General features: G+C 39.2%; 1 protein-coding gene across 1 annotated transcript in view; it reads right to left on the reverse strand.

Annotated features, from left to right (window-relative positions):
- smc2 (structural maintenance of chromosomes 2) overlaps positions 1 to 16,756 on the reverse strand; it is a 41,883-nt gene extending 25,127 nt beyond the window's left edge. The window contains exons 1-6 of the mRNA XM_073048591.1: positions 16,321 to 16,756; positions 11,092 to 11,241; positions 5,482 to 5,604; positions 3,542 to 3,580; positions 3,204 to 3,314; positions 1,630 to 1,674 (exon numbers count right to left, since the gene is read on the reverse strand). Of these exons, the coding sequence (XP_072904692.1) occupies positions 1,630 to 1,674; positions 3,204 to 3,314; positions 3,542 to 3,580; positions 5,482 to 5,604; positions 11,092 to 11,241; positions 16,321 to 16,488 (636 nt within the window). The 5' untranslated portion in view covers positions 16,489 to 16,756. The remainder of the gene's footprint in view (positions 1 to 1,629; positions 1,675 to 3,203; positions 3,315 to 3,541; positions 3,581 to 5,481; positions 5,605 to 11,091; positions 11,242 to 16,320) is intronic.
- Positions 16,757 to 21,582: the final 4,826 nt, after the last annotated feature.

Here is a 21,582-nt window from a genome sequence, read left to right on the forward strand (position 1 = left end):
ATCTGAGGACACAAAAGGAGAAGAGGAAACACCAGCAAGAAACCTCACCACAAAATTCCTCAGCATCACCTCGATCACGCAAATCATGGACTAGTTCATCGATAATGACCCTGACTGGGAGCGAAGTAATATGGCAAAGAGAGGTGTTCTCAATATGATTTCCTGCTACCGAGAACTACTTCATGAGAAGAAACTTAAGTAAAGGCAATCAAATCTCAACGTCTACTTGAAAAAGATGCCAAAGTTAGAGGACCCGCAGCCTGGTCTCTTCTCTAAGATGTGACCACCACCTGCTTCCCACCACTGCTGCTGTGATCTGTTGCTGCTCCACTGGTGTACAGGTTAGGCCTATTTACCTGTTTGTCACTCCACAAATTATTGTATATACTTAAAATAATACAGCATATATTTTGGGTTTGATTTTTTTTTAAAAAATCAGGCACACATGTCCATTTACATGTTATAATGACCCCGCATAGCACTCCACCTCCGAAGAACGCATCTTCAGCGTTAAGTGGGGTCTGAATGTACATGTCATTCATCTCTCATCCCAATGGTTTAAGATGCTATTAAATTCCTGCAAGGCCTCTATACGCCAGCAAAAACTCCTTCCCTTTACCTGTTCAACCACACCAAGTTAAATGGATACCATGTAGAGAAAGAGCATTAAAATAAATTCTAATTACAATCTGTGTAGAAAGTTTTACAAAGATGACACGGCCTAAAAATTCTAGGACATCTAAAAACTGATGTTAGATTGGCATAGCAGCAGAACTTCACAGTCATTTTAACAACTGCCCATCAGTACCCACACTTCCTACATATTTGTTGCACCAAATACCCAAATATGCCACTCATTATTTTACAGGGTGGAGAAAAGAAAATTGCATAGGATAAAGGTAAACAGTGAAGAAAATTCAGGGATCAATGCCTCGATCTGAAGCTTCAGTGGAACATAGGAAGGGGACATTGGCTTGGAGATGGGTCTGTTGTAGCTAGTGCACTTGGAAATTGTGGGGTCAAGATGATGTAGGACAAAAAGTGATTAAGAAGTACAGCACAAAGACCTCACATTGCTGAGAATGACAAACGATTAGCAACAATTCAAGTAGCCTCAAGTAGTGCCAATGAGTAGTGTACGTGGAGTGACCTCATTCCACATGCACTGGGTATACAAATAATATCAAGGATACAATTATTTCCCATCTGGAAATCCCCTATCAAATATGCATGTGACATAGGTTGACCCTGTAATTGTATTCAATCACATTTCACTGGAGGTGTAGTTAGAAAGAGAAAAAGAAGTTTTCAAATTGCACAATGCCAAGAAAAAAATTATTGGTATGCAATCGAATGTCCAAGGTACTTCCAATGACAATCTCGAATCTATCTAGATTTAGTTGTGATCCATCCAGTGTAATCATCTCTCAGCAAACAATGCATTGGGAAACTTCAAACATAAACCCCTTTTCAGTCCTAAAATCTACTTCATATGTTACTTTATCAGGGAATAGTCATTGGAGATTGAGCATTCTCCTAATACACAATAACCAGTCGGAGCAATAAATAGCAACTGTGAAAACCATGTTTTCCCACTTTTTTTCCATTGGCAAAATTATAAATACACACCTCCTTCAATTTCTGAAGAGTAGGAGTAATTTCCTCTTCCAAAATCTAAGACATATAAAAAAACTGGTTAAAAAAAGTTTCATGAATTACAAATGCACAGGATTCTCAAACTCAAACATTGTACCAAAAATACAAATAACGTAATTTTAGTTTGGTTCTTCAATACATAATTTTTCTATTCTACATCACCCCATACACAAGATCTGTAACACACACCCACACAATCTCAACAAGTTAATATCATTTAAAATGTTAATTAATTTATGATTTATTCAATAGCACAAATTACTGAAAACACAATTCTAGGCAAATAATAACAAGAGGGATAATACTGAGCCTAAATAATGGCATCATGGTCCATTCCAATCCTGCATGCACCTCTTCCAATGCAAAGTTCTGGACAATTCACATTACTTAACTGTAAAACAAAGACATGCTTGATTTTCCTACACATCATGCACCTGGCCCCTCAGTTTCATTCTGTTATCATCCATCTGAACTGAGCTGACAAAAACCAAAAATTGAAAAAGCAGCCTTCCTAAATGGAATTTATGCATTATGCTTTAAGGAGCCCCCAATCTCTCCATCAGCAAATACTGTAGGTCCTCAATACTAATCCAGTATTATCATAACTTTAAAAGATGATAATTGTGTACTCTGTAGATCTGGAAGCTATTTTCCCCAAACAATAAATAAGAATCCACTGAACTGAACAGCATAATGGCTTCAGTACATTTCACTTATGAACTAACCTTCAATTCCCTCTTACTCATTGCAACTATCTTTCTCCAATATTCATTTAACAAGATCATTTACATTAATTAGAAAGCAAAATGTTAGCAGTCTTAAATACAAAGAGCAAATTCTGGAAAACTGTTGAGCAATACCACATTAGAGGTAGATAGGGTGATGGAAAAAAACATTTATTATGCTTATCTTCATAGTCTGAGACATTAAATATAAATGTTGGAACATTATGTTGCAGCTGTACAAAACATTAGTTAGGAAGTATTTCGAGTATTGTGTATAGCTCAGGAACATGTATAGCCACACAACATGAAATCTGTAATAACAATAGGATTGCAGAAGCATTCATTCATCAGAATGGTGTCTGGAATACAGGGCATAGCTATAACAGATTGGATAGACTGGGTTTATTCTCATCAGAACATAGAAGACTGACCTTGGAGATGTATAAAATTATAACGGGTATATGTAGGATTAATAGCCAATATCATTATCCCAGGCCAGGAATCTAGATCTGGAGGATACTGGTTTAAGATGAGAGGAGAGAAATCTAAAGAATATTTAAGGAGCAAATTGGTTTTATCCATATAAAGATGGTGAATACCTGGAATGAGCTGCCAAGAAAGGTATTACAAGCAGATACGATACAACAGTTCAAAGGCATTTGAAGGTACCTGTATACTTATGGCATAAAGGGATATGGGACTAATGTGGGCAAATGGAACTAGCGTAGACAGGCATTATGGTTAGCACGGGCAAGGTGTGCTGACAGCCTATTTCTATCCTGTACTTTTCTATATAAAGTGCAGTAGGGACAAATGAATTACCGTGTGGATTTCATTCAACTTGGCCTCCTTTTTCTCAATTGTTTTCTGGGCAGCTAACTTCTTACATTCATACATTCTGGTTCCTGCTGCTTCTTCTATCAGTGATAAGATCTGTGGTACAAAAATGTACAATTATGTACAGCAGTATTCTATAAACAGTGATAACAATTTCAAAATTTATATGTACTTAGATTATAAATTCTGAAAACAGTACATCATTAATCATCTGAATATCTCCAAATGAGCACAGGCTATGCACAATGTAACTGATAGGCATGAACACATGTTTCTACCAATATTCATAGCATCAAGATCCATACATAAACTAGAAAACTTACCTCCGGGGGTTTCATGTTCAAAACCTTAGTAATACGACCCTAAAAGTGAAACAAATTTAATTTTAAAGATTCAGCACAGTGTCTACAGTACATGTTAAACAACATGGGTCTAACTTCACAATGTTCAGACATGCATCAGCGTATATCTAATTTTAATACAAGTTGACTTAACATAAACAGAAAATAAAATTTAAATAAAACCTTGCAAAATAATTAATTTTAAAATAAACAATATCCAAATGCATAAAGGAGAAATATTTCATTTATGTACTGCAATTTCCAATGCGTAAAAGCTGATACAACGCTTACAAATTAGAACCATTCCCAAGTAAAGAGGCCGGATGGCCTACTCCTGCTCCTATTTCTTATGCTCTTAAGTATGTAACTTTCCATGAAAGATTTCCCCTTACTACACACTCCATTTATTACCTTCTTCTCCAATTTCCTTAGTACTGTCTAATTAAAAGAAAGTTCTTGGCAAAGCAAGGACAGACTAAAAGTTCAAGCTTCAGAAAATGGTTCATGCTCCCAAGGAATATACAGCAGCCTTGAATAACTGATTATTTAATTTCCCTCCCAAGTCAAGGGCTCCATTCAATGAGGATAGATGATATCCTGGATTCCAGCCATTATTTCATCCACTCCATGTCAAAACTTGTGCTACTATTTCCCACATCCTGTAACAAATGGGGTACAGTGGTTCTGCAAATGCCACAAATAGAAAAACACAGCTTTTTACAGCAGCATTTTGTTCCAAGGGCAACAGTACTAATGTTTACCAGAATTTCAATTATAAATTTAACTCAAAGTTATACTTAAGAATCATGGGAAAGTGTGTAGGAAATCTTTTCCTTAAATATAGCTGATCATGGTTGTGTGTGAAGGGGTGTGATAATGAGTAATATGCAATAAAGAGCTTTTGTAGTAATACCCACATGCTATGAATAAATTTAAAGACATAGAATCACTTCACATCATCTTTGGGTTTCAATATATAATGGTCACACATCATGTGTATTTTCTTGAGCTGCTAAATTAATTTTTAATCTAACCTTTGCTTACAGAGATAGTGTTACATCACCCAATGGAGTGTCCTCAAACTGAAAGAGGAAACTATTCACCCACCTGTATCATGGATAGACACATCTGCTAGAAATACGCTTGGGTCATGTAGGTTATTCTCTAGGTTAAATCGTACCACTTGTTTTGAGTCTGACAACAATCCTTCTTAAAAGTGTAACTCAGGCAATGGTAATGTACTCTAGCCACTCCTACTGAAGTGCCCAACTCAAGAGTATGTACTGTCTTTTCAAATTTTCAAAGACTAAATATTTACAATTTCCCTAATATTACTGACTACTGACAGAGTAATGTTTTACATCACAGTGCTTGCAACTGCTCTTTGGTATGGCTATCCAATTAGCCTCAATACCTTGCACGTTTGCCACTGCCTGATCTCTCTTATAAATGTCATCCCATGCTCTTTAAAGTAAAGCTGTAGAATTTGTTTTCATCACCTTTGTGGCTGTACATTTCAGATTAACAGTAGCTCAATACATTAAAAAATGCTTCTTGTATCCTGCATTCATATCCTGATTACTAAACCAGCACCATTTGTTCCAATTTATTCTCAGAGTCCCATCTAATTCTGATCAACTTGTCCAGTCCCCATGTAACCAGCTTCTCATCCCTATGCCCCAAAATGAACGTTTCCACATCTGGGTCCAGTTCTTCCATTCTTTTCAGACTATTACAGTACTCCATACTCTCTAAATCCTCATGAAGCTGAGAATATTTGTGGAAATAGTCTAACAAAACAGTGAATACCAACACATTCTGACAAGATTTTGTTTCACTCTTAACTAAATAAAAAAATATTTTTGGTTCAGCACATTGCAAGGTGAAAAGCATATATATAGTATATATAAAAACATACAAACCTGCATTATGAGGAAGTGAGGATTGTTGACATTCAAACCAACTGAACAGAAAAGATCCTGCACTCTGGTGTTGTGTGCGTTCACACCATTAATTAGGTACTTGTTTCTCCCACCAATTATCACCTGAAATAAATGTTTTAAATGTAGCATAAAATGAGCATAATAATTTCACAAGTAGCTTTAAAAAAGATGTAGCTTAATATAAAAATAGTCAGGATACAAATCTAGTCAATAATCCTAATAAGGCTGTCTCAGCAACCTCTGATTTACATAATCATTGTGCAATAGCAACAGAATGGCAAATTCTTCAATCAATCCAGCTATTTATATTAATGGATTAGAAAAATGTATCATCATTTCTTAACATATTTTTGTAATACTTCAAATCTTGAAGGTGAATGAGCAAGTGCAGCAGGCAGTGAAGAAGGCTAATGGAATGTTGGCCTTTATTACAAAGGGAATTGAGTACAAGAGTAAGGAAATCCTCTTGCATTTGTACAGAGCCCTGGTGAGACCACACCTGGAGTATTGTGTACAGTTTTGGTCTCCAGGGTTAAGGAAGGACATCCTGGCTGTAGAGGAAGTGCAGCGTAGATTCACGAGGTTAATTCCTGGGATGTCTGGACTGTCTTACGCAGAGAGGTTAGAGAGACTGGGCTTGTACACGCTGGAATTAAGGAGATTGAGAGGGGATCTGATTGAAACATATAAGATTATTAAGGGATTGGACAAGATAGAGGCAGGAAATATGTTCCAGATGCTGGGAGAGTCCAGTACCAGAGGGCATGGTTTGAGGATAAGGGGTAGGTCATTTAGGACAGAGTTAAGGAAAAACTTCTTCTCCCAGAGAGTTGTGGGGGTGTGGAATGCAATGCCTCGGAAGGTAGTGGAGGCCAATTCTCTGGATGCTTTCAAGAAGGAGCTAGATAGGTATCTTATGGATAGGGGAATCAAGGGATATGGGGACAAGGCAGGAACCGGGTATTGATAGTAGTTGATCAGCCATGATCTCAAAATGGCAGTGCAGGCTCGAAGGGCCGAATGGTCTACTTCTGCACCTATTGTCTATTGTCTATTGATGTTGTTTTAAATTTGATTCCTCAAAATAAAACTTTGTAAAAGTGCATCTGCCATAATGTTTTAATCAAGACTTATGCATATCAAAGGAAAAGCTAATTAATAATTACACACATTGATATTCTGTTCCCCCCCGCCCCACCCATGGTCCAATTTAGTGCACAACATCATAGCTGTATGCAGGTAGAACCTAAAACGTCAACTAATTTTCTAATCTACAGCTCTGAGCTACAGCATCTTATTCAGCAACCATGCATAACTGTGTGATTCAACATTGGCCTCATGGGTCACTGCAGGATACATCATTATCTTTTCCTCATTCATGCAAGGCAAATACTTTAAAACAGCTATTCTGTTCCTGTCCTGAAAATTTTCAAAAAAAAAAATTAGTACTAAACTACCCACCCAAACCTAATGCGATTGGATTTCATATAGTCAATCTTAAATCCAACACTTCTTTTAAAATTGCAATATACAATACACATTTCAAGGCATACTAATGCAAGAAGCAAATGAGCCTTGAATTATTGACTAAAACATTCATTTCTCAGTATCCTTAAAATCCTAATGAATTTATCTGTTAACCTCCCACTCAAGTTATCCTAGTATACTCATCATTATTTATAAGTGAAGATTATAAAAATTATTTATAAATAATTTTGAGCATTCCACAAAACAGCTGCCACAGTTTTCGATATTACAAACAGTGACCAAACCAAGAAGTACTTAACGACCTGTAGAGACATTAGGAGCATTCCAAAGTTCAAAGTAAATATACAACTCTAAGCAAACACGAGGAAATCTGCAGATGCTGGAAATTCAAACAACACGCACAAAATGCGGGTGGAACACAGCAGGTCGGGCAGCATCTATAGGGAGAAGCACTGTCAACATTTTGGGCCTGTCGTCTGTCGTCTGACGAAGGGTCTTGGCCCGAAATGTCGACAGTGCTTCTCCCTATAGATGCTGCCTGGCCTGCTGTGTTCCACCAGCATTTTGTGTGTGTTGATACAACTCTGAGATTCATTTTCTTGCAGGCATACTTAGTAAATCCATAATAGAGTAATAACCGTAATAGAATCAATGAAAGAAAGCATAAACATGGGCAATCAACCAGTGTGCAAATGACAACAAACTGTGCAAATACAAGAAAGAATGAAAGAAAGAAATAATAATTAGAAATAAATAAGCTTGGCGTTTTCGGGTTTCCATACCAGCCTGTGATGCAGCCAGTCAATATACTCTCCACTATACATCTACAGAAGTTTGTCAAAGTTTTAGATGCCAAGCCAAATCTTTGCAAGCTCCTAAGAATTTAAAGTTGCCTACCCTCTCCACCTCTGATCCTCCAATGAAAATTGGCTCATGGACCTCTGGTTTCCTCTTCAAGTCTATAATCAGCTCCTTGGCCTTGCTGACATTGAGTAAGAGATTGTTGTTATGGCACCATTCAACCAGATTTTCAAACTTCCTCCTATATGCTGATTCGTCACCACCTTTGATTTGGCTTACGACAGTGGTGTCATCAACAAACTTGATTATGGCATTGCAGCTGCGCTTAGCCACACAGTCACAGGTGTAAAGCAAGTACAGCAAGAGGCTAAGCACAAAGCCTTGTGGTGCACCCATACTGATGGAGATTGTGGAGGAACATACTCAAAATGCTGAAGAGTTTCAGCTCGAAACATCGACTGTACTCTTTCCCATAGATTACACCTGACCTGCTGAGTTCCTCCAGCATTTTGTGTGTGTTGGTCAGATTCCCAGCGTCTGCAGATTTTCTCTGGTTTAAGATTGTGGAACAGATGTTGTTGCCAATCCGAACTGAATGGGGTCTGCAAGTGTGGAAATTAAGGATTCAATTGAAGCTTATTGATTAGTTTTGATGGGACAATGGTATTAAATACTGAATTGTAATTGATAAAGAACATACTGATGTATCCACCTTTGCTGTCCAGACATTCTAGGACTGAGTGAAGAGACAATGAGATGGCATCTGCTGTGCATCTGTTGTGCCTGTAGAGAAATTGGAGCGGATCCAAGTCGCTTCTCAGGCAGGAGTTGATATGTTTCATCACCAACCTCTCAAAACACTTAATCACTGTGGATGTAAGAGCTACAGGACAATAGTCATTGAAGCAGGTTACCACGTTCTTCTTGGGCAATAGTATAATTGAAACCTGCTTGAAGCAGATGGGTACCTCACACTGCTGAAGCAAGAGGTTAAAGACCTCAGTGAACACTCTAGCCAGTTGATTAGTATTTGGCCAGGTACTCTGTCAGGCGAGTTGCTTCTTATGGGCTCACACATTGGCCTCAGAGATTGAAGTCACAGGATCATCAGGGACTCTGTCAGTTTGTGATGGTTCCTCCATGTTTTGACAGTCAAAACGAGTATAGAAGGCATTGAGCTCATCTGGAAGTGAAGCCCTGTTGTCATCGATGTCATTTGATTTAACTTTATAAGAGGGGATAGTACTCAAGCCCTGTTGAGCAGCCTTTGTTGATTCAAGTTTAGTCTGGAATTACCACTTCACCCATGAGATGGTTTTTCTGGATATTGTACCTGGACCCTTGCAATTTTCTTGGTCACCACACTTGAATGCCTCTGATCTGACCCTCAGAAGATTGCAGATCTCATGGTTCATCTAGGGTTTTTGGTTGGGAAAGACTGAATGATTTTGTGGGATACCATCATCTACAACTCTTTTAATAAAGTCCATGTCAACCATGGTGTATTCATTCAGATCCACAGATGAGTCCTTGAACAGAGCCCAGTTCACCCACTCAATCAATCCCATAGCCACTCCTCTGTCTCACACAACCAGCCCTTTGTTGGCCTAATCTCTGGAGCTTTGCTCTTTAGCTACTTTTATGCAGGTAGAGGACAGCCAAGTGATCCGATCTCCTGAAATGCAGACTGGGCATGGAGCAGTAGGCATTCCTTATCTCAGTATACAGTGGTCTAGTGTATCGCAACCTCTGAAGCTACAGGTTATACGCTGATAGTAATTAGGCAGGGTTTTCTTCAGACAAGCCTGGTTGAAGTCCCTGATTATGATTTGAAATGCATCAGAATAAACTGTTTCTTATTCGGAGACAGCATCAAGCAGTATCTCAAGCGCTTGCTTATATAGTCAGCCACCGATGGTATGTAAACACTAGTCAGGAATATGAAGAACTCCCTAGGTAAATATAACGGATGTATTTGACCATTAGGTGTTCAAGGTCAGGGAAAAACAAGTTCAACAAAATCATCAAATCAGAGCACCACCGGGAGTTTATCATGAAACACACACCTCCATCTTTTGCCTGTTCTGAATCAGTAGTTTGATCCAGTCTGTGAATCAAGAAGCTTTTGGGTCTGATCGCCATATCTGGCGTATTAAGAATAAGACACATCTTGTTCAACCGTAGAATGCAACAATTTCTCATTTCCCTCCAATTCAGCAATTTTGGCCTCAGATTCTCAATTTTGTTATCTGGAGTCTGCACATTTGCTAACAAAATTCGGGTAGAGGGAGCCTCATCCCTCTGTATTTCAACCTGGTTTGGATTCCACTCCTCCTGCCTCATTTCCAGCTACGTCAATGAACCTTCATCTGTTTAAAGTGCCATACCTGCTTGGTCCACCAAGTCCTTCAGAAGATCATGAAATCCATAGGTCATTAGTTGATTTAAAAGTATATTGCTTAAAGGAATTTATATGCTGCAGATTGCAATGAGAGTAATTAAAAAGAGGTGCATATAGAATTATTGCACATATCCTGCAGAACACCGCCATAGTTCATAAGCATCATCTTGCTACAATTAACAAATGTTAAACACATGTTCTTCCATTCCTGAGACAAATTGTTCATTTTTAGGGAAAATTAGTTTTCCTTTGCTTTGTACAAAGCTGAAGCCATCAAGCATGAGTGGACTTGAGAGAGAGAAAGGAGAGAAAAAAATCTTTTAAGACAAAAACAAAGAACTTAATTCCCCATGTCTACAATGCAAAATGAGATTAGTTTGCTTTGTTCTGCAAACCTAGTACACATTTGGTTGCCCTTCAAACATGAAGAGAGTACATTTTAGACAACCTCCTCCAGTCATTAATGTCCTTCCAGTCATAGCTAAAAGCTATACATCCACTATAATTATCTGCATAAAGTAAACAAAAATTCAGATAAAGGTCCATTAAGCAGATTAGCGAAGGTTTACAATGATATTTTTGAACTCCAATCAATTGTCAAATTGTGCTGGATCAAGTTAAGATCCATCAACCACCCACACTAACTGCACAACCACAACTGGTTAGATATTAAGATACATATTGCAACTTGGACAAAATTAATTATTTTTTCCTGTGCTATTCCAGACCAAGAACTCAAAAAATGGGCATAGAAAAAAAGACAAAGGAATTATTTCATTAAAATCTTTCTAACAATTCACCGTATTAACTTTAACCTTGCTTATTTCTTTTAAAATATTCAAGCTCTTTGAATCATGAAATAAAATCATTATCTTTCAAAAAAATAGATTAAGAAGTACCTGTCTTGAAACTGTAATTTCATCATGAGTCTCAAAGCCCAAAGGACTTTGTTTTTTGTCACTGTTGTCAAAGGTAATTGAAACAGTGGCTTTCGTAATCCCTGCTTGTCCATTTTTATAAACCAAATCCTGAAGGTTTGATGCTCGAACCTAATAGCAGAAAACAAAGATATCCCATGAAAATGTGAACATTCAAACCATTTCAAAAGTAAAAACATTTTATTTAGGTTGCATGTTGTTCTAATTAAACAAGTGTCCAATGCAAAAAGTTATCTTCCCTCAAAGGCCTATTAGATTACATTTTGAAGTCCTTATCAATTCCATTTCCACTTTCCTAAACATGCAGCAAGTTCCATTGAGTAACTTTTTCATGTACAGTGGGTTTTTTTCCTTGCATCCCCCAATATCTTTTGGCTATTCCTTCAAATCCAAATCTGTTGTTCCTTGAACAACCTGCTGATGGGAACAGCTTCCTTCTATTAACTTTACCTAAACTCCTCAAGATCTTGTACCTTTCAAATTTCCTCTCAACATTCTTTGCTTCAACAACCATTCCCAGCTTCTACATTCCAATGTTGTACAGTAGCTGGAAGCTCTTTTCTCTGGAACTGCTCTAACCGATCTTTTGTACACTTTTACTGGGGAAGTCTCCAGGATCTTCACACCCTTTCCAAACTGTAGTGAACAGAACTGAATCAAATACTCCAGTTACAGCCTAATGTGTGCTTTACACAAGTCTGATATTTAAATTTGAGGTTTTAATTGTAAAGTTGATAAAGATTAGCTGGTATATGAATGTTTTAAATTATAAACTACAAGCCCAATCACTAGTGAAAATACAATCTAAAGATATGTCACTAAAAATAACAGTGAGGTTTGGAGACAGGCATGCATAGACCAATATCCATATTGTTTAAGCTAACAGTGACTTTCATGAAGGGCTATCAAACTGAAACATTACTTTTATTTCACTTTCCCTGATGCTACAGCTTTCAAATCACATTTCATATATTTTGAAATAAGTGCTGTTACTTTGCAATTCTTAGTAAAATTGAAAGATTCATATGTAACGATACAAAATTGTTGTGAACGTATTCCAATTTGTAAACTCTTCAGTCCTATTCAGTCCCCCTTCCACAACTCCTTTGCTAGACTGTCAATTTCTAGTGTTATAGAGAAACTTTCTACTGTTAAACCAAAATCAACAGCTTCATTGCCTCTGCCACCAGTTTCCACAAAGTCTCTATACTCATTTCAAGAGGTAACTCAAAACCAGTTTGCACTAAAAGCCCAAAACTACCTTGACAGCATTTCTTTCCACCCTGCTTCCTACAAGAACTTCAATCCATTCCCCAGTTGCCATGTTGTATCTGATAACACCACCTTTCATGGTACAGGTTGAGTACTTCATCTGAAATGCCAAAATATGAAAACCTCCAAAATTTTGAGCACTGACATAATATCACAAATGGAAAATTCCATAAGGTGTTGGGAAAGTTTCTGGGTGATGAGCATGTCTCTGCGTACCACAGACGGTTCTGAGAAGTGACCTCACGTGTGTAATGCACAGAAGTTAACAAAAAACAGAAAAACACTGCATAAAGTGGAAATTGAAGATCTCTATTGTGTATTGAAATAATGGATTCAGCCAAGTCAGAGCAAACATATGCCACTAACGGTATGTTGATCATAAAACAAGCAAAGATCTATCATGGTGAACTAAAAATTTAAGGTAATTATGAGTATTCAGCAAACTGGTTGCAAAAATTTAAGAAAAGGTGCAGCCTTCAATTTTTAAAGATTTTAAAACTTTGAAATCTTTAAAGTATCTGCTGATCGTGAAGCAGCAGAGAAATTCATTGATGAGTTTATGAAGATTATTGCTGATGAAAATCTAACAGCAGAACAAGTCTACAATGCTGATTGTTTTTTTATCTTACATAAAACCTAACAAAGAGTAAACTACAAATATAGTAGTGTATTTTAATCAAAACACTGCATGGTAAGTGGAGATTGAAAGCCTGCCACTGTTTGTTGTTGTTCAACAGCTGATTCAGGTATTCTCCCAATGCTGCTGTTCTTCTTGTTACCCTACACACACTGTATTGTCATTATATTAACAGCATGTAATAATTTTACTGTTAAGTACGCATGTGTGATGATCAAATGTAAGATTGCTTACCAGTATCACATAAATTTAGTCAGAAATGACGGCAATCCCAAGCTATTTCATTATATATTCCAAAATCCAAAAAATCTGAAATCTGAAACATTCATGGCCCCAAGCATTTCAGATAATAGACAATTACCTATAGTAATTGTAATGTCTTTCTTTCTCTTCAACCATACTTTATCCTCTACCAGAATTTACAGGGCTTTCAACAGTGTCTGGTCCATATCAAGTCTGAACTTTTCTCCTTCCACTCATACGAAAAGTGATGGGACAAGACAGCGTCCCATTTGTAGTCTACAGAGCATTAATTCTGGTGGCGGGATTCCATAGACCGATTTCTTGGGTCTGGTACACATGGTCCCATGTTGTATGTTCAATAAAAGGATTTCATTTTTTGGTACATTTGATGCTGTTCCTCACATGCTCTCAGTCTCTTTGAAACTTCGCTCCTCCTACCAAGTGTGATTCAAGTTGGATAAATACGAATTTATTTGTTTAGGGAGGAAAATGGATGGTAACAAAGACTGTCTTTGCTTGACCTGATGCTATAAGCATTCAGTCTCTATACAAATCCCTCCTTCCTACATACCATTTTATTGCCACTTCTACTATGTCTGTCCTACCAGCGGATCATAGTCAGGTATGATGGCAAGGGAAGAATAGGCTAATGAACATCAAAGAAAAAAGCTGAATATCTGAAACAGGAACAATCTCAGAAGTTCAGACAGCAGTTACATTTTTCAATTCTGATGAAGGGTCATAAATCCAAAACATTATTTTTCTTTCCATGGATGTTGCCTGATCCGCTGAATTTTTCCAGCATTTTCTGTTATTTAGATAGCAGTCTACAGATATTGCAAGGGCGATTTCCTGCTGATCCAAATTTAGTGAGGATATTAGTGCAGTCTATCCAGGTGCATTAAGATAGTGATTGACTTTATAGCTCATTTCCAAAGAACCAGAATCACTCGGAGAGCACACAGGGACAGCATAATATCCTCCACAAGCATTGGCTGAATTAGGCAGGTTTTTACAATAATTGAGCATAATCATCATTAACCATGACAGATTTTTAAAACAAAATGGATTTAAATTCCGCGGTTGTCTAGGTGGGAACTGAACTTGAGTCTCTGAATTGGTACACTAGATTTCTGGATTACTAGTCTGGGAACAAGCAGTGTCACCACAGCACTTTACAGTCCCCTGTTCTGTTTCTATCATTCCCATTTTCATCACATCTTCCCAAGCAACCAAAGAAGCTGCAATATCTGCCCTTTCACTTGCTCTCGTCCCAAAGTCTGGCAACCCAAATATTGATTTCCTCGTATTTCTTCTAATTTAATGTACTACTGGGTGCTCACAGTGTAGTATCCTTCACAATAAGGACATAAAACAGATCACTTTACGGAATATTTTTGTTCAATTTCAAAAGAGCAACCCTGCCCTTCATGTTAGCTGGTCATTTTAATGCTCCATCTCATTCCCACACTAACCTCCTACTCTGTCCCAAGTGTCCCAGCACTCAGGACTGATCAACTTCAGGTAATCAGTATTCCACCCTTGCACCTTACATTTCCAATATCCATTTCTTTTTCTAGTACTTTTTCTTCCATCACTTCATTTGTTACCCCCGTTTATAGCTCTTCCAAATTCACCTTTAATGCCATCATTCAGCTGGTGACCTGACCACATTACTCGATTGCATTTCCTCCCACCACAAACCTGCACTTTTGTTCTTCCTGCCCTTCTTTCTCTATAATTTAAAACTAGTTTTGTACCTATCTTTCTCACCGAGGAAGGTCATCAACCAGAAACCTTTATTCTGCTTCTCTCTCTACCAATATTGCCTGAGCCACTCCAGGGTATTTCCCTTCCTCAAGGACAGTCACCATATTTGAAGATTCACCATAGAAAGCATCCTATCCGGATGCATCACGACTTGGCAGAGCAATTACTCTGTTCATGACTGCAAGGAACAGCAGTGATTTATGCCCACAACCCAGCACATCACTAAAACTAGGTCCTGCACCTTCCAGCGGCTATCTATTCCCCTCGCTGCCTCTGTAAAGCAGCCAGCATAATCAAAGATCTCACTCACCCCAGACAACTCCTTTCTCTCGTCTCCAATCAGACAGAAACCTGAAAGTATGTATCATCAGGCTCAAGGACAGCTTCTATCCCACTGTCATAGGGCTATTGAATGATTCCCTGGTACAATAAGATGGACTCAGGTCCTCACAATCTGCCTCAATGTGATCTTGCGCCTTACTGTCTACCTGCACTGCACTGTTTTCCCTCATTGCACTGTGTAATAAATTGTTCTGTATGGTTGGTTTGCAAGATAAGTTTAACACTGGACCTCAGTACATGTGACAATAATAAATCAAAGGAACCCATTAGGCCAGGCAGCATCTAAGGAAAAGAGTACACAGTGCAGGCCGAGACCTTTCAACAGGATTGATTTACTGATAAATTAATTTACCAGTTCGTTTTTGTTAAATATGTACACTTAGATTTTCACAATAAAATGCCTGATGTTCACATAGCGTTTTACAAATTGCAGCCCTTGATTAGTTAACCATTTTGAATGATAAATTTTCCTTAGAAAAGGGTTGCAACATTTTGAAGAACACCATAGAAATCCATGAAGTTTATTTTCGATGTGCTGAGGGAACCTAGCATCTACCTGACCATGTAACAACAAACCTTTTGTTTGCGGGACGTCTTTCGGAACCTCAAGGTGATCCAAGATCTCTGGTTCCAGTGAACTGCAAATAACCCAACTTTTGCACAACACGTCCTACAAAAAGTATTGCGTGGATGACCAGATCACATTGCGTTGATAACATATTTTAAGTGGTCTGATGGACAGCTCTACTACGAAGGGTTGCGTGGGTTCTTCCGCAGTTGTGAACCATTCTGGATGTGTATTTAAATAAAACATGAAAGGTGCTGTGGCATGGGTATGTTGAGGCCACGATTTCAGACAGCCGGCTGGTGCCAGGTGGCCGGCGTTGAGGGGAAAGATCAGGGAAGAGGTACGGTCCGACACTGACCTGTGACAGGTTGCTGATGCCCAGCAGGAAGCAGATGGAGTCCAAGATGTTGGATTTGCCGCTGCCGTTCAGACCGGTAATCGCATTAAAGAGGGGGTCAAAGCCATTGATCTCCGTCCTCTGCGCGTACGACTTGAAGCCGTCAATGATGATCGACTTGATGTACATCCTCCCTCGTGGCTGTGTGTTACCGATCGAAGTGTTATTTCGCGATTTATTTCCGATTTGTCGGTCTCAGCCGAGCCTGCAGCGCCTCTCGAGCGCCTTCCGCTCACTTTGAATTTTGGCGCCAATTACTGACCGTTAATGAGTTATTATGCCTGACCTTATGCTCTTTCTTTATAACCATGTAGTTGCTTCCAATGCATTATGCCCGAATTATTGTATTTGGAGTCGGTTTGGGTAGTTGTTAAATCTTTACTGCGCCGTACAAAAATTCAACATCTAATACAGGCATATTCTACAGCACCAAAAAGGGTCCTCGTATATCAGATGCTGTGACGTCACGAGGGCACGGGTTATTATGTATTCTTAAAGGAACATGCTTAATTAAATAACTATTTAAAATGTAAATATATAAAAGCTATATTCACTGGGTTGTAGGACATAGAATCAGGTTCTTAGACCCAACGTGGCCATGGCCAGGTACTTTTGTTCATCTACCTTAATCCTATTATTCATAATCCTTCAATGTTTTACTTATTTAAGTGCCAGCGTAATTATCTCTTAGACAGTGATCGTATCTAACGACAATGGAGATCTGGTTATCCAAATTTGTGTTAAAATTGCCTCAAATCCCCTTAAAAACTTTCTTCTCATCTAACTTTGTCCTCTGGATTTTGATACCCCTATCAAGGAAAATGGATTCCGATTGTCTATAATTTTATAATTTTTAATTTTATAATTATAATTTTATGTACTTCTATTATGTCACTCTTCAGCTTTCTTCACTCCAGGGAAATGACAACCGATGCAGTCATTCCTCGGCGCTGTCTCTAGAGCATACAGTACCCCGTGCTGACCAATATTCTGTAAAGTTGTAACATAGTATCCCAGCTTTTATTTTCTGCACCTTTTATCTTACATGAAAGTAAGCATGCCATATGTCGTCTTCACTATATCTACCAGTTATTGAAGTTAGCCTTCCTGTAATTCAGAACCTTAATTTTTACACCATCCTTTTCCTTTTTTACAACTATCTTGAAATTTACGGATGTTTTGTCACTATCTCCAAAATATTCACCAGCTAACATGAAACTTCATCTGTTTACCCAGCTTCATTCCTTCATTAGCGTTTTCCCATCTTTAGTTGGACTCTAACATATAGAATTTCTCTAGGAGACTTTAAAATTTCCACTTCTTCCAATCCAATGGCTATTATACCTGACTGTGATTAGTCTACATATCTGCTCTCATTTCCTGTTGACTGTTCGGAGGACGACTGTATAATCCCAACAAAGTCATCACATCTTTTTTGTTTCTAATCTCTATCCATAAGGCCTCATTTGAAGAGTCTCCTTAGATATCCTCCCTCACATTCTTGTTGTGAAGTTTAACGGCTGCTGGCAGACCGACATATGGTACACTTCAAACAAGAGACAATCTGCAGATGCTGGAAATCCAAGCAACACACACAAAATGATGGAGGAACTCAGCAGGCCAGGCAGCATCTAGGAAAAAAGTACAGTTGACATTTTAGGTGGAAACCATTCAGCAGGATTGGAGAAAAAAGCTAGGGAGTAGATTTAAAATGTGGGGAGGGGAGAAAGAAATACTAGGTGATGGGTGAAACCTGGAGGGGGAAGTAAAGAGCTGGGAAGTTGATTGGTGAAGGAGACAGAAGGTCGTGGAAGAAAGAAAAGCGGGGAGGAGCACTAGAGGGAGGCGATGGGCAGGCAAGAAGATAAGATGAGAGAGGAAAAAGGAGATGGAAAATGGTGAAGGAAGTCTGAGAAACTGATGTTCATGCATCAAGTTGGAGGCTGAATATAAGGTGTTGTTCTTCCAACCTAAGTGTGGCCTCATCATGACAGTGGAGGAGTCCATGGATAGACATACCAGAATGGGAATGGGAAGTGGAATTAAAATGAGTGGCCAATGGGAGGTCCTGCTTTTTCTGGAGCATAGGGGTGCTTGACAAAGCAGTCTCCCAATCTACTTGGGTCTCACTGATATATAGGAGGCCACAGCACGAGCACCGGATACAATAATTGACCCCAGCAGACCTCACAGGTGAAATACCGCCTCAGCTGCAGGGACTGTTTAGGGCTCTGGATGGTAGTGATGGAGGAGGTGTAGGGGCAGGTGTAGCAGAAAGGAGATCAGTGGGGAGGGACGAATGGATAAGGGAGTCACGTAGGGGGCGATCCCTGCAGAAAGTGGGGGAAGAGGAAGGAAAGATGTGTTTTGTGGTGGGATACCACTGGAGGTGGTGGAAGTTTTGGAGAATTATGTGCTGGACGCAGAGGCTGGTGGGGTGGTATGTGAGGAACCCTATCACTGGTAGGGTGCTGGAAAGATGGGTTAAGAGCAGATGTGTGTGAAATGGAAGAGATGCAGTTGAGGTCAACTTTGATAGTGGAGGAAGGGAAGTCCCTTTCTTTGAAAAAGGAGACATTGGCTTCGTTCTAGAATGAACAGCCTCATCCTGAGAGCAGATACTGTGGAGATGGAGGAATTGAGAGATGGGCATGGCATTTTCACAAGTAACCAGAGTGGAACAAGGTATAGTCCAGGTAGCTGTGAGAGTCCATGGGTTTATAATAGACATCAGTGGATAAGCTGTCTCCGGAGATAGATCAAGAAAGGGGAGGGAGGTGTCGAAAATAGACCAGATAAATTTGAGAGCAGAGTTCAGCTTGCTGCTTCCTGCACCCATGCTAAACTCGTTGACTTCATCCACTTTGCCTCCAATTTCCACCCTGCCCTCAAATTTACCTGGATCATTTCCAACACCTCTCTTGTGTGTGTTGATGATGTGCTTTACCACCATCTGCTGAGTTGGCATGTGGAGCAAAGAGACCCACTATATGCCCACCAAAGTACAAACACCCCTAAAAAACTCAAATGATGTCAAAAAGTCTAAAGCTTTTCAGAAAGTCAAATGCACAATTATTACAACGGCAGTGATACCCGAACAAATCTTCCATGCTAAACTGTGTCTGTCCCAAAGATCCCAATTTACAAATCAGATGTTTCCCTTGCACCTCCATAGGAACTGCAGTCAAACAATATATTCTGCACCATTTCTTGACAAGTGAAACATCCTCTCAATATCCACTCTATCTAGGCCTTTTAACACTCGATAGGTTTCAATGAGATTCCTCTCCCCCCCCCCCAACATTCTTCTAAATTGCAGTGGGTATATGCCCACAGCCTTCAATCACTGCTCATATGATAACCATTTCAGTCCCAAATTCATTCACGTGAACCTCCTCTGAATCCTCTCCAATGTCAGCACATCCTTTCTTAAATAAGGGGCCCAAAACTGTTCACAATACTCCAAGTGAGGCCTCACCAGTGCCTTATAAAGCCTCAGTATTATATCCTCACTTTTATATTCTAGTCCTCTTGAAATGAATGCTAATTCACCTTCCTCATCATCGAGTCAACTTGCAAATTAACCTTTAGGGAATCCTGCACCTCAGATTAGAAAATAGTTTAGAAGATAATCTAACTTCTATTCCTTCTACCAAAGTGCATGGCCATACACTTCTCAAGTCAAGTTAAGTCAAGTCAAGTCAACTTTTATTGTCATTTCGACCATAACTGCTGGTACAGTGCATAGTAAAAATGAGACAACGTTTTTCAGGACGATGGTTCACATGACACAGTACAAAAACTAGACTGAACTACGTAATAAAAAAACACAGAGAAAGCTACACTACACTACAGACCTACACTGGACTGCATAAAGTGCACAAAAACAGTACCGGCATTACAATAAACAATAAACAGGACAGTAGGGCAAGGTGTCAGTCCAGGCTTCAGGAAGAAATGTTCTCTACATTGTATTCAATCTGCCGCCTCTTTACCCATTCTCCTAATTTGCCTAGGACATTCTGCATCCTCTTTGCTTCCTCAACACTACCTGCCCCTTCACCTATCCCTTGGAACCTGTCTAGCAACAATGATACCCTCTTTACTGGGAAGGTTACAAAAGAAATACGTAAGGCTTAAAGATTAACCAACATTTCCATTGTAGCTAGTGATGCAACTGCTGGCGCTCCACCCAAGGGATTACAGCTCACATTGAATAGTCTCCCTGTACAGCGCAAGCATCCGAGAATTACAGGACACTGGGAACAATGAAAACCATCTGAACTGAGAGTTTACAGGATGGATGTGACATGGGCTCTACAACGGCCCTAAGCAACCTAGGTGAGAATGACAGAGATGAAACAAAAAGATTGACAGCTACGTCAGATGAAACTATTGCTAATTAATGTATTGGCAAGCCTGTGGCAGACCAATCGACTATTGCTCAACAGTCTGCTGAAGGATGCGAAATGCTCAGACAACCCTGTGACAATTAATGAAGAACAACTGAAAGTGTTTTAAACTTTGAAAGGTGACATTGTGTACTGCACCTGCATTAGGAATCCCTAATACAGCTGGCCAATTTGCCCAGTATATCAATGAGAAACACATGATAGCAATATTAATTCAGGAACATAGAGACCGACCGCATCCTGTTGGTTATTACTCTGCCAAAGATTTGATTGTGTCCTCTGATGGCTCCTCAACGATAGAGAGAAGGATTCAAATTTGTATCTGGAACCAAGGGTGTTGATTAGGTAACATGTCACCACAATCTGAAGGGCAAGGGTCCCTATCTGTGGAGCAGTAAGGGTACACGTATGGAACTGACAAATCCCTGTCCTCCCCATCTACTGAACAGCACTTATAGGGTATGTGGTTACTGCACCTATCCCTGGCTGCCGGGCACATCCCTCATATATGAGTGGAGGCAGAGAGAGCCTTGGCTGCTGTTATCTTGCCTATGCAGTGCTCCACATGTGACATCGACATCAATACCTTCCGGTCTGGTGGCACCAGAGGTCCATAACTGAGGCTGAGAGATTCTCAATGATGACCTTTCTGGGACACGGGACTGTGAGATTGTCCCAGGAACTGATTTATATGGCATCGGTTTCAGAGAATATATAAATGAAACTGCATGTGCCTTTAATCAAACCCAAGAAGCATTAACCAAGTTCTCTGCTGACTGATGGCTGTTCATACAGTAGCATTACAGAACAG

This window comes from Hemitrygon akajei, chromosome 6, assembly GCF_048418815.1.
Source record: "Hemitrygon akajei chromosome 6, sHemAka1.3, whole genome shotgun sequence".
Taxonomy (NCBI): Eukaryota; Metazoa; Chordata; class Chondrichthyes; order Myliobatiformes; family Dasyatidae; genus Hemitrygon; species Hemitrygon akajei.